Source organism: Melospiza melodia (genome assembly GCF_035770615.1).
Source record: "Melospiza melodia melodia isolate bMelMel2 chromosome 17 unlocalized genomic scaffold, bMelMel2.pri SUPER_17_unloc_2, whole genome shotgun sequence".
Classification (NCBI taxonomy): Eukaryota; Metazoa; Chordata; class Aves; order Passeriformes; family Passerellidae; genus Melospiza; species Melospiza melodia.
Window position 1 is genome coordinate 227983 of NW_026948503.1, and position 16195 is coordinate 244177.

The window sequence follows — 16195 nt, forward strand, 5'->3', positions numbered from 1 at the left end:
AGGAAAACAAAGGAATTTAAGGATTAAATGTTGGGATTTGGGGGGAAATGTTGGGATTTGGGGTGGCCCCGGAAGTGTCAGAGCGTTTACTTTGATCCCAAATCACGGAAATTCAGGAATTTTGGCCTCATCAGCCACTTCCGGGGAGGGAAAATCCCAAAATCACCTGAAACGCCCCCAAAATTTCCTTTATCCCCCCCAGACTCACCAGAAACACCCCAAAATTTCCTTTTTATTTCCCCCCAAACTCATCTGGAAACCCCAAAATTCACCTGGAACGCCCCAAAACTGCCTTGACCCAGCCCAGATTCAACTGAAAACCCAAAATTTCCTTTTCTTCCCCCCAAAAGTCACTTGAAAACCCCAAACCTCACCTGGAACTCCCCAAAAATCACCTGGAACACCCCAGAACTTCCTTTTATGCCCCCCAAACCTCACCTGGAACACCCCAAAATCCACCTAAAACCCCACAAATCCCACCTGGAGCACCCCTAAAACTCACCTGGACCCCCCCAAACCTCACCTGAAAACCCCCAAATTTCCTTTTCTCCCCACCAAACCCCACCTGGATCCCCCAAACCTCACCTGAAAACCCCAAAATCCACCTGGAGCCCCCAAACCTCACCTGGACCCCCCAAACCTCACCTGAAAACCCCAAAATTTCCTTTTATCTCCCCAAAACCTCCCTTGGAGCCCCCCAAACCTCACCTGGACACCCCAAAATCCACCTGGAGCCCCCAAACCTCACCTGGACCCCCCAAACCTCACCTGGAACACCCCAAAATTTCCTTTTCTCCCCACCAAACCACACCTGGACCCCCCAAACCTCACCTGGAACACCCCAAACCTCACCTGGAACACCCCAAACCTCACCTGGACCCCCCAAATCCCCCCCACTCTCACCTGCGTCCGGCTCCTCCCCCAGCTCCTCTCTGTAATATTCGGCCTCGTCCTCGTCCGACGCCTCGGCCTCACCTGGCCCAGGTGCGCCGGGGTCCTCGACGTCGCTGTCACCCCCAGGGCCACCTCTGGTGTCACCTGTGCTGGCGGCACCTGTGGGGGACACCTGGGGGGACACCTGTGGGGACACCTGGGGGGACACCTGGGGCCCGGCCCATCCCGGCCAGGCTGCGCTCCCTGCGAGAGACGGGGACAGGTGAGGGGGACAATGGACAGGTGGGGACAGGGACAGGTGGGGACAGGTGAGGGGACAATGGACAGGTGGGGACAGGGACAGGTGAGACAGGTGAGGGGACAGGGACAGGTGAGACAGGTGACGGGACAAGGGACAGGTGGGGACAGGGACGCCTGGGGGAGCCTCACCTGTGTCACCCTCCTGTCCTCACCTCTGTCACCTGACCCTCACCTGTGTCTCAGTGTCACCTGTCCCTGTCCCCTCAGCTGTCCCTGTCCCTCTCACCTGTGCCCCATCCCTCACCTGTCCCTGTCTCACCTGTGCCAGTCCCACCTGTCCTTGTCCCCTTACCTGTCCCTTCTGTCTCACCTGTCCCTGCCATACCTGTCTCTCAGCTGTCCCTGTCCCGATCTCACCTGTCCCTGTCCGTGTCTCACCTGTCCGTGTCTCACCTGTCCCTGTCCGTGTCTCACCTGTCCATGTCTCACCTGTCCGTGTCTCACCTGTCCGTGTCTCACCTGTCCGTGTCTCACCTGTCCGTGTCTCACCTGTCCGTGTCTCACCTGTCCATGTCTCACCTGTCCGTGTCTCACCTGTCCGTGTCTCACCTGTCCGTGTCTCACCTGTCCGTGTCTCACCTGTCCGCGTCTCACCTGTCCCTGTCCCTGTGTCTCACCTGTGCCATTCTCACCTGTCCGTGTCTCACCTGTCCGTGTCTCACCTGTCCCTGTCTGTGTCTCACCTGTCCGTGTCTCACCTGTGCCGTTCGCGCTGTTTCCGTTTCCTCTCCAGGTTCTGCTCCTGCAGCCGCCGCCGCTCCGCCCTCACCTGGAGGCGCCGCTCGCGCCGGGCCTGGAGCTCGCAGAGCTCCTGCTCCCCCTTGGGGCTGCGGGTGAATGAGATACACCTGGGTTACACCTGGGTTACACCTGGGTTACACCTGAGATACACCTGGGTTACACCTGAGATACCCACAGATACCTGGGATACACCTGAGATACACCTGAGCACAGCCTGGAGCTCGCGGAGCTCCTGCTCCCCCTTGGGGGCTGCGGGTAACGGAAATACACCTGGGTTACACCTGGGATACACCTGGGTTACCCACAGGAACCTGTGATACACCTGGGTTACACCTGGGTTACACCTGAGATACCCACAGATACCTGGGATACACCTGAGCACAGCCTGGAGCTCGCGGAGCTCCTGCTCCCCCTTGGGGGCTGCGGGTGAATGAGATACACCTGGGTTACACCTGGGATACACCTGGGATACACCTGGGTTACACCTGAGATACACCTGGGATACACCTGGGATACACCTGGGACACACCTGGGATACACCTCAGATACACCTCAGATACACCTCAGATACACCTCCGTACAGGTGAGATCCTTCTCATATTGTCACAGGTGTCCCAGGTGTGTCCCAGGTGTGTCCCAGGTGTGTCACTCACCTGTACCCAGGTGTGTCCCAGGTGTGTCACCCAGCCCGTGGTACAGGTGTGCCGCAGGTGTGTCCCAGGTGTGTCCCAGGTGTGTCACTGTCACTCACCTGTCCCAGGTGTGTCCCAGGTGTGTCACTGTCACTCACCTGTCCCAGGTGTGTCCCAGGTGTGTCACTGTCACTCACCTGTCCCAGGTGTGTCACTCACCCAGCCCGTGGTACAGGTGTGTCACTGTCCCAGGTGTGTCCCAGGTGTGTCACTGTCACTGTCACTCACCCAGCCCGTGGTACAGGTGTGTCACTGTCCCAGGTGTGTCCCCAGGTGTGTCCCAGGTGTGTCACTGTCACTCACCTGTCCCAGGTGTGTCCCTGTCACTGTCACTCACCCAGCCCGTGGTACAGGTGTGTCACTGTCCCAGGTGTGTCACTGTCCCAGGTGTGTCACTCACCCAGCCCGTGGTACAGGTGTGTCCCAGGTGTGTCCCAGGTGTGTCACTCACCTGTCCCAGGTGTGTCCCTGTCACTGTCACTCACCCAGCCCGTGGTACAGGTGTGTCACTGTCCCAGGTGTGTCCCAGGCGTGTCACTGTCACTGTCACTCACCCAGCCCGTGGTACAGGTGTGTCCCAGGTGTGTCCCAGGTGTGTCACTCACCCAGCCCGTGGTACAGGTGTGTCACTGTCCCAGGTGTGTCCCAGGTGTGTCCCAGGTGTGTCCCTGTCACTGTCACTCACCCAGCCCATGGTACAGGTGTGTCACTCACCTGTCCCCAGGTGTGTCACTGTCACTGTCACTCACCCAGCCCGTGGTACAGGTGTGTCCCTGTCCCAGGTGTGTCCCAGGTGTGTCCCAGGTGTGTCCCAGGTGTGTCCCAGGTGTGTCCCAGGTGTGTCACTGTCCCAGGTGTGTCACTCACCCAGCCCGTGGTACAGGACGTTGCCCTGGCCCAGCCCCTCCTCCACCTTCAGCAGCTGCAGCGTCAGACGGGGCCCGATCTGGGACAGGGACGGACACACGGACAGGGACAGAGGGACACACGGACAGGGACGGACACACGGACAGGGACAGACGGACACACGGACAGGGACAGACGGACACGGGGGGACAGAGGGACACACGGACAGGGATGGACACACAGACAGGGACGGACGGACACGGGGGGACAGAGGGACACGGGGACAGGGGGACAGACGGACACACAGGGGACAGACGGACACGGGGACAGGGACAGACAAAGGGACACGGGGGGGGGACACTCGGTCGGTGTCACAGCGCTCTGTGTCACCCCAGCGTCCCCAATGTCCCCATGATGTCCCCAATGATGTCCCCATGATGTCACCTCTGTCACCCTGATGGTGCTCTGCTGTGATGTCCCCAGTGATGTCCCCAGTGTCCCCAATGTCACTTCAGTCACCCTGATGGCGCTCTGCTGTGTCACCCCAGTGTCCCCAATGTCCCCATTGATGTCCCCAGTGATGTCCCCTCAGTGTCACCTCAGTCACCCTGATGGCGCTCTGCTGTGTCACCCCAGTGTCCCCTCAGTGTCACCTCTGTCACCCTGATGGCGCTCTGCTGTCACCGCGTTCCCCAATGATGTCCCCAATGTCCCCAATGATGTCCCCAATGTCCCCAGTGATGTCCCCTCAGTGTCACCTCAGTCACCCTGATGGCGCTCTGCTGTGTCACCCTAATGTCCCCAGTGTCCCCAATGATGACCCCAGTGTCCCCAGTGATGTCCCCTCAGTGTCACCTCAGTCACCCTGATGGCGCTCTGCTGCGTCACCGCGTTCCCCAATGATGTCCCCAATGTCCCCAATGATGTCCCCAATGTCCCCAGTGTCCCCTCAGTGTCACCTCAGTCACCCTGATGGCGCTCTGCTGTGTCACCCCAGTGTCCCCAGTGTCCCCAATGATGTCCCCAATGTCACCTCTGTCACCCTGATGGCGCTCTGCTGTGTCACCGCGTTCCCCCTCCCCGCGCAGTTCTGGGCAGTTCCAGAACGTTCTGGGGCCCGTCCGGCTCCGCCTCGCTCTCGGACAGGGCGGCGTCACTGCGGGGACACCGACAGGGGACAGGGGGGACAGGGGACAATGGGGACACCGACAGGGGACAGGGGACAATGGGGACAATGGGGACAGGGACAGGGGACAATGGGGACACAGGGACACGGGGACAATGGGGACAATGGGGACAGGGGGGACACGGGGACATGGGGACACAGGGACAGGCGACAATGGGGACAATGGGGACAATGGGGACAGGGGACACAGGGACACAAGGACAGGGGACAGTGGGGACACGGGGACACAGGTGACAATGGGGACACAGGGACAGGGGCAATGGGGACAATGGGGACAATGGGGACAGGGGGACATGGACAGGGGACAATGGGGACAGGGGACAATGGGGACACGGGGACACGGGGACACAGGTGACATCTCTGGAGGTGTCCCCAGGTCTCATGTCCCCATGTCCCCCCCCCAGTGTCCCCGGTGTCCCCAAGGTGTCCCCAATGTCCCCGATGTCCCTGTGGTGTCCCCGATGTCCCCAAGGTGTCCCCTCACCCCATCAGCAGCTCGCTGACGTCCCCCATCCGTGCCAGGTGTCCCTGATGTCCCCGATGTGTCCCTGTGGTATCCCCAATGTCCCCAATGTCCCCAAGGTGTCCCCAATGTCCCCAAGGTCCCCAAGGTGTCCCCGATGTCCCTGTGGTGTCCCTGATATCCCCAATGTCCCCAAGGTGTCCCCAAGGTGTCCCCAATGTCCCTGTGGTGTCCCCAATGTCCCCAAGGTGTCCCCAATGTCCCCAATGTCCCCAAGGTGTCCCCAAGATGTCCCCAAGATGTCCCCAGTGTCCCCGATGTCCCCAAGGTGTCCCCGATGTCCCCAGTGTCACCAATGTCCCCAAGGTGTCCCCAAGGTGTCCCCAAGGTGTCCCCAATGTCCTTGTGGTGTCCCCAAGGTGTCCCCAGTGTCCCCGATGTCCCTAAGGTGTCCCTGATGTCCCCAAGGTGTCCCCAATGTCCCCAAGGTGTCCCCAATGTCCCCAAGGTCCCCAAGGTGTCCCCGATGTCCCTGTGGTGTCCCTGATATCCCCAATGTCCCCAAGGTGTCCCCAAGGTGTCCCCAATGTCCCTGTGGTGTCCCCGATGTCCCCAAGGTGTCCCCTCACCCCGTGAGCAGCTCGCTGACGTCCCCCATCCGCGCCAGGTTGGGGAATTTCTCCCCGAGGATTTTCCGCAGGCCCCGGCTGAGCCCGACGGGAACCACCCGGACACTGCTGGGGAGGGAAAACGGGAAATTCTGGGGAAAATTCCTGGGAAAATGGGAAAATTCCGGGGGAAATGGGAAATTCCGGGGAAAACGGGGAAGAATTCTGGGGAAAATCCTGGGAAAACGGGGAAAAATTCTGGGGAAAAAATGAGGAAAATATGGGAAAAAAATGGGGGGAAATGGGGGGAAAATCCTGGGGAAAATGGAGAAATTCTGGGGAAAATGGAGAAATTCTGGGGAAAATGGGAAATTCTGGGGAAATGGGAAATTCTGAGGAAAACGTGAATTTGGGAAAAATTCTGGGAGAAAAATGAGGAAAATATGGGAAACAAACGGGGGGAAATGGGGGGAAAATCCTGGGGAAAATGGAAAAAAATCTGGGGAAAATGGGGGGAAAAAAGGAAAAAAAAGGGGGGGAAATGGGAAAAAACAGGGAAAATTCTGGGAAAAATGGGGAAAAAAGGGAGAAAAAGGGGGTAAAATGGGGAAAAAAATTGGGAAAAAAGGGGAAAAAACAGGGAAAAAAAGGAAGAAAAAGGGAAAAAATAGGGGAAAATGGGGGGAAAATGAGGAAAAATGAGGAAAGAATGGGGGGAAAATGGGGAAAAAGGGGAAAAAGGAGGGAAAATCCTGAGAAAAATGGGGAAAAACAGGAGAAAAAGAGGGGAAAATGGGAAAAAAATAGGGAAAAATGGGGAATAATGGGAAAAATTGGGAAAAAACGGGGAAAAACAGGAAAAAACAGGGGCAAAAAAGGGAAAAAATGGGGAAAAATGGGGGGAAAAAAGAGGGGAAAATGGGGAAAAATGGGAATTTGGGGATTCAGGAATTTGGTAATTGAGGAGTTTGGGATTTTGGGAATTTGGTAATTGGGAATTCAGGATTTTTGGGATTTTTGGGATTTTGGGAATTTGGCAATTGGGAATTCAGGATTTTTGGGATTTTGGGAATTTGGGAATTCACGAACTTGGGGCTTTGGGATTTTGGGAATTGAGGATTTGGGAATTCACAAATTTGGGGCTTTGGGATTTTGGGAATTCAGGATTTTTGGAATTTGGGAGTTCAGCTCTCACTAGTGGCGGAACTGCAGCAGTTGGGACTCGGCGTCGTAGGAGATCAGCAAACAGCGACGGACGGAGTTCAGGTTCACCTGCAGAGGGAAAAATGGGGGAAAATGGGGAAAAATGGGAAAAAAAGGGAAAAAAGGGAAAAGAAGTGGGGGAAAAATGGGAAAAAATGGGGAAAAATGGGAAAGAAATGGAAAAAATGGGAAAAATGGGAAAAAAAGGAAAAGAAATGGGAAAAATGGGAAAAATGAAAAAAAAAGGGAAAAGAAATTGGAAAAAAATGGGGAAAAAACGGGAAAAAATAGAGAAAAATGGGGAAAAACAAAAAAAAAAGGAAAATGGGGAAAAATGGGAAAAAAGCGAAAAAAAATGGGAAAAGTGGGAAAATGGGAAAAAAGGGAAAAGAAGGGGAAAAATGGGGAAAAAAGGAAAAGAAATGGGAAAAAATGGGAAAAAATGGGGGAAAAAAGGGAAAAAATGGAAAAAAGGGAAAAAATGGAAAAAATGGAAAAGAAGGGGAAAAATGGGGAAAAAGGAAAAGAAATGGGAAAAAATGGGGAAAAATGGGAAAAAATGAGAAAAAATGGGAAAAAATGGGAAAAAAAGGAAAAGAAATGGGAAAAAATGGGGGAAAATGGGAGAAAAGGGAAAATTTCCCCTTGCCCTGGTCCCAGAGCCCAAACCCCATTAAATAATTCCCAGTTAATTCCCAATTAATTCCTGATTAATTCCAAATAAAGTCCCAAGAACTTCCTGATTAATTCCCAGTAAATTCTCCATTAATTCCTGATAAATTCCCCATTAATTCCCTATTAATTTCCAGTTAATTCCCAACTATTTCCCAGATAATTCCCAATTAAATCCTAATTAATTCCCATTAATCCCTGACCCTGTGGACGTTGATGGCCACAAACATCCCTGATTAATTCCCAATTAATTCCCCATTAATTCCCATGAATTGCTGACCCTGTGGACGTTGATGGCCGGGAACATCCCCTGGAACATCCCTGAGAAATTCCCCATAAATTCCCGATAAATTCCCAATAAATTCCCGATAAATTCCCGATAAATTCCCTGATAATTTTCCAATAAATTCCCAATAAATTCCTAATGAATTCCCCATTAATTGGCAATTAAATCCTGATTAATCACCGACCCTGTGGACGTTGATGGCCGGGAACATCCCCTGGAACATCCCTGAGAAATTCCCCATAAATTCCCGATAAATTCCCCGATTAATTCCCAATAAATTCCCAATAAATTCCCAATAAATTCCCCATTAATTCCCAATTAATTCCCAATTAATTCCCCATTAATCACCGACCCTGTGGACGTTGATGGCCGGGAACATCCCCTGGAACATCCCAGCCGTCAGCCTCAGCTCCATCCGCGCCTGAGCCCCGAAATTGCCCAGCACCAACAGGGGGGGGTGCAGGAACTGCTGCTCATGCATGCGGTGCCTCTTCAGGGCTGAGACCACGTCCCTCACCAGGGAGTACTGAAATCAGGGAAAAAATGGGCAAAAAATTAATTAAATTAGGAGAAAATTGATTAAAATAGCAAAAATCCCCATTAAAATTGCATTAAATTCCATTAAATCCCATTGAAACCAGCCCAGGATCTCTGCAGCGCCTCCTCAGGGCTGAGACCACGTCATGGAAAAGGGAGCACTGAAATTATAAAACAATGAGGAAAAATGGGGAAAAAAAAGGAAAAAAAATCATTAAAATCTTGAAAAATTGATTAAAATAGCAAAAATCCCCATTACAATTGCATTAAATTCCATTAAATCCCATTGAAAGCAGCCCAGAATCTCTGCGGCGCCTCCTCAGGGCTGGAGAGCTGAAATGGGGTTGAAAAATGGGAAGAAAAGGGTTAAATCCTGAAAAAAAACCATCAAAATCTGGGAAAAATCTCATTAAAATTGTGGGAAAATCCTCAGAAAATTCCCAGAAAAATCCCAGAAAAATCATGGGAAAGTCCTCAGAAAATCACAGAAAATTTCCAGAAAAAAATCTAGGAAATGTCCCATAAAAATTGTGGGAAAGTGCTCAGAAATTCCCAGAAAAAAAAATCCCAGAAAATTCCCAGAAAAATCTGGAAAAAAAAATCCCATAAAAATTGTGGGAAAATCCCAGAAAAAAATCCCCCCAAAAATCCTGGAAAATTCCCAGAAAAATCTTCAGAAAATTCCCAGAAAATCCCAGAAAAAAATCTTGGAAAAATCTTGGAAAACCCCAGAAAATTCCCAGAAAATTCCCACAAATTCCTCAAACTCCCGGAGCCATCAGCGCGTTTACTTTGGGATCAATCACAGAATTTGGGATCATTCTGGAAAATTCTTCATCCTCTGGCTCCAGGAGGGATTTGGGACCCCAAAAATTCCCAAAATTCCAAAAAAATTCCCAAAAATTCCCAAAGATTCCCGAATTTCTGGACGTACCTGGAGCACTTTGAAGGTCAGGGTGGGACCCCCGGGCAGGCGGAAAAGTTTCTGGGGAAGAGAAAAAAATTCAGAAATGGGAAAAATTCAGGGAAATTCTGGGGAAAATTCCCAGGAAAATCGTCAGAAAATTCCCCAAAAATCCCAGAAAAATCCCATTAAAATTCCAGGAAAAATCTGGAAAAAATCCCAGGAAAATCTCAGAAAAAAATCCTCAGAAAATTCCCGGATAATCCTGGAAAAATTCTGGGAAATGCTGGGGAAAAACCTGGAAAACTCCCAAAAAAATCTGGAAAAAAATCCTGAAAAATCCTGGGAAAATTCTGAAAAAAAATCCCACAAAAATCCAAAGAAAATTCCCAGAAAATCCCAGAAAAAAAAATCCCAGAAAAATCCAAAGAAAATCCTGGGGAAATCCTGGACAAAATCCCAGGAAATTTGGGGAAAAATCCCAAGAAATCCTCAGAAAAATCTGAGAAAAATTCCTGGAAAATTTCCCAGAAAAGTCCTGGAAAAATTCTGGAAAAAATCCCAGAATCCCAGAAAAAATCAAATTCAAATCCCCATAAAATCCCCAAAAAATCCCATAAAAATCCAAAAAATTCCACAAAAATCCCCAAACTCCCGGAGCCATCAGCGCAGTTACTTTGGGATCCATCACAGAATTTGGGATCATTCTGGAAAATTCTTCATCATCTGGCTCCGGGAGGGATTGGGGACCCCAAAAATCCCCAAAAAATTCCCGAAAAATTCCCAAAATTTCCCGAAAAATCCCCAAAATTTCCCAAAATTTCACTAAATTCCTTTAAAAAATCCCGAAAATTTCCCAAAATTTCCCCCAAAATTTCCCCAAAATTCCCAAAACAATTCCCAAAATTTCCAACAAAATTCCCCAAAATTCCCCTAAAAATCCCCCAAAATTCCCGAAAAATTCCCAAAATTTCCCCAAAATTTCCCCCAAAATTCCCAAATTTCCCGGAATTTTCCGGAATGTTCCGGAACTCACCAGGTTGACGCCGCTCTGGGATTTGCTGAGCACCAGGAACTGGGACACCCCCAGGGGCCCGGCCACGGCCACCAGGTCCCGCAGGGAATTGCGCCGGCGCACCTGGAAACCCCAAAAAATTCCTAAATCCCAAATTTCCTCCGGGATCCCAAAAATCCTCAATCCCGAATTGCTGAAATCCAAAAATTCTGGGAGAGAAACCTCGAAATTCCCAGAAAAAACACCCAAAGTTCCTTGAAAAAAACTTTGAATTTCTGGGGAAAAACCCTGAAGTTCCTGGAAACCCCAAAAAATTCCTAAATCCCAAATTCCTGAGGGATCCCAAAAATCTTGAATCCCAAATTGCCAAAATCCTAGAAGTTCTGGAATAAACCCCAAAATTCCAGGGAAAAGACCCCAAAATTCCTGGAAACCCCAAAATATTCCTACATCCCAAATTCCTGAGGGATCCTAAAAATCCTGAATCCCAAATTGCTGAAATCCCAAAAATTCTGGGAGAGAAACCTCGAAATTCCAGGGGAAAACCCCAAAATTGCTGAGAGAATCATCCAGAAAATCCCCAAAAATTCCTAAATCCCAAATTCCTGAGGGATCCCAAACATCCTGAATCCCAAATCGCTGAAATCCCAAATCGCAGTGGTCCCAAATCCAAATCCCAATTCCCCCAAACCTCAAGATCCCAAATCCAAAATCTCAGACCCCAGTGATCCCAAATCCCAAAATCCTGAATCTCAGAATCCCAAATCCCAGTGATCCCAAATCTCCCAATCCCCCAAATCTCGGCGATCCCAAATCCTAAAATCCTGAATCCCAGAATCCCAAAATCCCAATATCCCAAATCCCAGTGATCCCAAATCCCAGCGATCCCAATATCCCAAATTTCAGTGATTCCAAATCCCAATATCCCAAATCCCCAAATCCCAAATATCCCAAACCCCAGTGATCCCAAATCCCCAAATCCCAAATCTCCCAATGCCCCAAATCCCAGCGACCCAAATATCCCAAATCCCAGTGATCCCAAATCCCAAATATCCCAAATCCCAGTGACTCCAAATCCCAAATATCCCAAATCCCAATATCCCAAATCTCCCAATATCTCAAATCCCAGTGACTCCAAATCCCAATATCCCAAATCCCAGCGACCCAAATATCCCAAATCCCAGTGATCCCAAATCCCAAATATTCCAAATCCCAGCGACCCAAATGTCCCAAATTTCAGTGGTTCCAAATCCCCAAATATCCCAAATCCCCCAAATCCCAGTGATTCCAAATCCCAATATCCCAAATCCCAGCGACCCAAATATCCCAAATTTCAGTGGTTCCAAATCCCAAATATCCCAAATCCCCCAAATCCCAATATCCCAAATCCCAGTGATCCCAAACCCCAGTGATCCCAAATCCCCCAAATCCCAAATCTCCCAATGCCCCAAATCCCAGTGATCCCAAATCCCAGTGATCCCAAATCCCCAATATCCCAAATCCCAGCGACCCAAATATCCCAAATCCCAGTGATCCCAAATCCCAAATATCCCAAATCCCAAATATCCCAAATCCCAGTGATCCCAAATCCCAATATCCCAAATCCCAGCGACCCAAATATCCCAAATCCCAGTGATCCCAAATCCCAGTGATCCCAAATCCCAAATCTCCCAATATCCAAATCCCAATATCCCAAATCCCAACGACCCAAATATCCCAAATTTCAGTGATCCCAAATCCCAATATCCCAAATCCCAGTGATCCCAAATCTCCCAATGCCCCAAATCCCAGTGAATCCAAATCCCAATCCCAATATCCCAAATCCCAATATCCCAAAAATCAATATCCCAAATCCCAGTGATCCCAAATCCCCAACATCCCAAATCCCAAATCTCCCAATATCCCAAATATCCCAAACCCCAGTGATCCCAAATCCCCCAAATCCCAAATCTCCCAATGCCCCAAATCCCCAATATCCCAAATCCCAGCGACCCAAATATCCCAAATTTCAGTGATTCCAAATCCCCCAAATCTCCCAATATCCCAAATCCCCCAATATCCCAATGTCCCAAATCCCAATATCCCAAATCCCCCAAATCCCATATCTCCCAATGCCCCAAATCCCAGTGATCCCAAATCCCAAAATCCTGAATCTCAGAATCCCAAATATCCCAAATCCCAGCGATCCAAATATCCCAAATCCCAGTGATCCCAAATCCCAAATATCCCAAATCCCCCAAATCCCAAATCTCCCAATGCCCCAAATCCCAGTGATCCCAAATCCCAGCGACCCAAATATCCCAAATCCCAGTGACCCCAAATATCCCAAACCCGTCATCCCAAATCCCAGTGATCCCAAATGTCCCCAAGGGGTCCCCAACGTCCCCAAGGTGTCCCCCAGGTGCCACCTGCAGGTTCCTGGCCATGAAAGGTTCCAGAACCTTCCTGAGATCCCCCCTGAGCCCATTCCCAGTGATCCCAGTGACCCAAATGTCCCCAATGTCCCCAATGTCCCCAAGGTGTCCCCAATGTCCCCGAGGTGTCCCCAATGTCCCCAACGTCCCCCCAAGGTGTCCCCAAGGTGTCCCCAAGGTGCCACCTGCAGGTTCCTGGCCGTGAAAGGTTCCAGAACCTTCCTGAGATCCCCCTGAGCCCATTCCCAGTGATCCCAGTGACCCAAATGTCCCAATGTCCCAATGTCCCAATGTCCCCAATGTCCCCAATGTCCCCGAGGTGTCCCCAATGTCCCCGAGGTGTCCCCAATGTCCCCAAGGTGTCCCCTGCAGGTTCCTGGCCGTGAAAGGTTCCAGAACCTTCCTGAGATCCCCCCTGAGCCCATTCCCAGTGATCCCAGTGACCCAAATGTCCCCAATGTCCCCAAGGTGTCCCCCAGGTGTCCCCTGCAGGTTCCTGGCCGTGAAAGGTTCCAGAACCTTCCTGAGATCCCCCTGAGCCCATTCCCAGTGTCCCCAAAAGTCCCCAACATCCCAATGTCCCCAGTCCCAGTGACCCAAATGTCCCCAAGGTGTCCCCAACGTCCCCAAGGTGTCCCCAACGTCCCCAAGGTGTCCCCAATGTCCCCAAGGTGTCCCCAAGGTGTCCCCAAGGTGCCACCTGCAGGTTCCTGGCCATGAAAGGTTCCAGAACCTTCCTGAGATCCCCCTGAGCCCATTCCCAGTGATCCCAGTGACCCAAATGTCCCCAATCCCAGTGATCCAAATGTCCCCAATGTCCCCAAATGTCCCCAATGTCCCCGAGGTGTCCCCAACGTCCCCCAGGTGGCACCTGCAGGTTCCTGGCCGTGAAAGGTTCCAGAACCTTCCTCAGGTCCTTGCAGAGGCTCCGGAGGCTCCTCCCGGCGCGGCCGCGGGTGAACACGAACGAGTGAGGGACGGAGGAGAATTCCTGCTCCGAGCGCTGCCGGGCCTGGGCGCGCTGCTGCCGCTGGAAACGGCTCTGCAAGGGTTAAAAATAATCAGAGATTAACATAAATTAGCATAAATTATCCCTAAATTAGCATAAAGTATCCTAAATTCCTGCTGGGAACACGAAGGAGTGAGGGACGGAGGAGAATTCCTGCTCCGAGCGCTGCCGGGCCTGGGCGCGCTGCTGCCGCTGGAAACGGCTCTGGAAGGGTTAAAAATAATCACAAATTAGCATAAATTAGCATAAATGAATATAAAATATCCTAAGTTCTCAGTGGGAACACGAACGAGTGAGGGACGGAGGAGAATTCCTGCTCCGAGCGCTGCCGGGCCTGGGCGCGCTGCTGCCGCTGGAAACGGCTCTGCAAGGGTTAAAAATAATCAGAAATAAACATAAATTAACATAAATTAGCATAAATGATCCCTAAATTAGCATAAAGCATCCTAAACTCCCGGTGGGAACACAAACAAGTGAGGGAGGGAGGAGAATTTGTTGCTGCCGCTGGAAACGGCTCTGGAAGGGTTAAACAAAATCAGAAATTAGCATAAATTAGCATACATTAGCATAAAATATTAAAAAGCTTCCAGGAAAACCCCAAAATTCCAAGTAGCAACAGGAACGAGTGAGGGACGGAGGAGAATTCGTTGCTGCCGCTGGAAACGGCTCTGAAAGGGTTAAATCGAACCGGGAATCAGCATAAATTAGCATAAATTAGCATAAAGTATCGTAAAGGTCCCAAAAAAAAACCAAAATTACAGGTGGGAACGGGGACGAGTGAGGGATGGAGGAGAATTCTTGTTCTGAGCGCTGCTGCCGCGGGAAACGGCTCAGAATTCGCAAATTTTGGGTTTTTTGCCCTCAGAATTCCCAAATTCTTGGGATTTTTTTTTTCCCACACTTTTTCCAAATTTTTGGGATTTTTTCCCCTCACGATTCCCCAAATTTTGGGATTTTTCCCCTCACGATTCCCAAATTTTTGGGATTTTTTCCCCTCACGATTCCCAAATTTTTGCGATTTTTCCCCTCACGATTCCCCAAATTTTGTGATTTTTTTTTTCCCCTCAGAATTCGCAAATTTGGGGATTTTTCCCGGAAATTTTCGGCTCCCGCCGTTTTTATCGCCCCTCCCGCCATTCCCGACCCCCCGCCGCTCCCCAGAGCCCTCCCCCTCCCGGTTTATCCCGGTTTCCCGGTTTATCCCGGTTTATCCCGGTTTTTCCCGGTTTTTTCCCGTTTTTCCCCATTTTTTTCCCGTTTTTTTTCCCCCGACCTTTCCGGGCCGCCCCATCCCGGCGCCGCCGCGTGGCCTCGCTACTTCCGGTGTCCCCGTAGCACCTTCCGGTCACTTCCGCTGCGTCACTTCCATTCGCTTCCGGGTGTCACGTGTTTCCCCGAACTTGAGTTCCGCTGGTTTTGTTGCCCAAAATCCCCCCAAAAAATCCCAAAAAATCCCAAAAATGCCCCAAAATCCCTCCCAGGGACACCAAAACCCCCGGCGCGGCAGTGAGTGAGAGGGGGAGGCTGTGAGAGGAGTTCTAGGTTTAATGGAGAAGCCCAAAGACGCCTCAAGTGTGGAGGAGACTCCAAAAATCCCACAAAATCCTCAAAGTTCCCCCAAACGCCCCGAATTTCCCCAAATCTCCCCCAAAATCCCCAAATTTCGGGGTTCTCTCAGACAGGGGTGACTCAAACACACCTGAGGACCTCGAGACCCAGCTGAGACCCCCAAAACCTCCCCAAAACCCCTTTAAACCCCCCCGACTTCGCCTCAAAAACCCCAAATTCACCCCAATTTCACCCCAAATCTCCCCGAATTTCACCCGAAAGCCCCCAAAACCGCCCCGATTTCACCCCAATTTCACCCCAAAACGCCCAAATTTCACCCCAAACCCCAAATTTTGGGGTTCCCTCAGACAGGACTGACTCAAAGACACCAAGCTCAGGCGAGACCCCAAAACCCCCCCATAAAACCTCCCCGATTTCGCCCAAATTTCACCCAAATTTCACCCCAAAACCCCCAAATTTCACCTCAAACCCCAAATTTGGGGTTCCCTCAGATGGGACTGACTCAAAGACACCAAGCTCAGGTGAGACCCCAAAACCCCCCCTAAAACCTCCCCGATTTCGCCCGAATTTCACCCAAATTTCACCCGAATTTCACTTAAATTTCGCCCAAATTTTGCCCGAATTTCGCCTCCAAACCCCAAATTTTGGGTTTCCCTCAGACGAGACTGACTCAGAGACCCCCTCAAAGCTCAGGTGAGACCCCAAAACCCCCCCTAAAACCTCCCCGATTTCGCCCGAATTTCGCCCAAACTTGACCCGAATTTCGCCCCAAAACCCCCAAATTTCACCCCAAAGCCCAAATTTTGGGTTTCCCTCAGATGAGACTGACTCAGAGACCCCCTCAAAGCTCAGGTGA

General features: G+C 50.8%; 1 protein-coding gene across 1 annotated transcript; it reads right to left on the bottom strand.

Moving 5' to 3' along the window:
- Positions 1-2047: 2047 nt before the first annotated feature.
- PPAN (peter pan homolog) lies at positions 2048-15436 on the bottom strand. The gene is given in 11 exon segments (XM_063181950.1): positions 2048-2355; positions 3495-3573; positions 4507-4565; positions 4568-4629; positions 5752-5859; positions 6926-7002; positions 8244-8417; positions 9363-9413; positions 10369-10470; positions 13633-13803; positions 15044-15436. Coding segments are annotated over 11 exon segments (1209 nt in total). The 5' UTR covers positions 15062-15436.
- Positions 15437-16195: the final 759 nt, after the last annotated feature.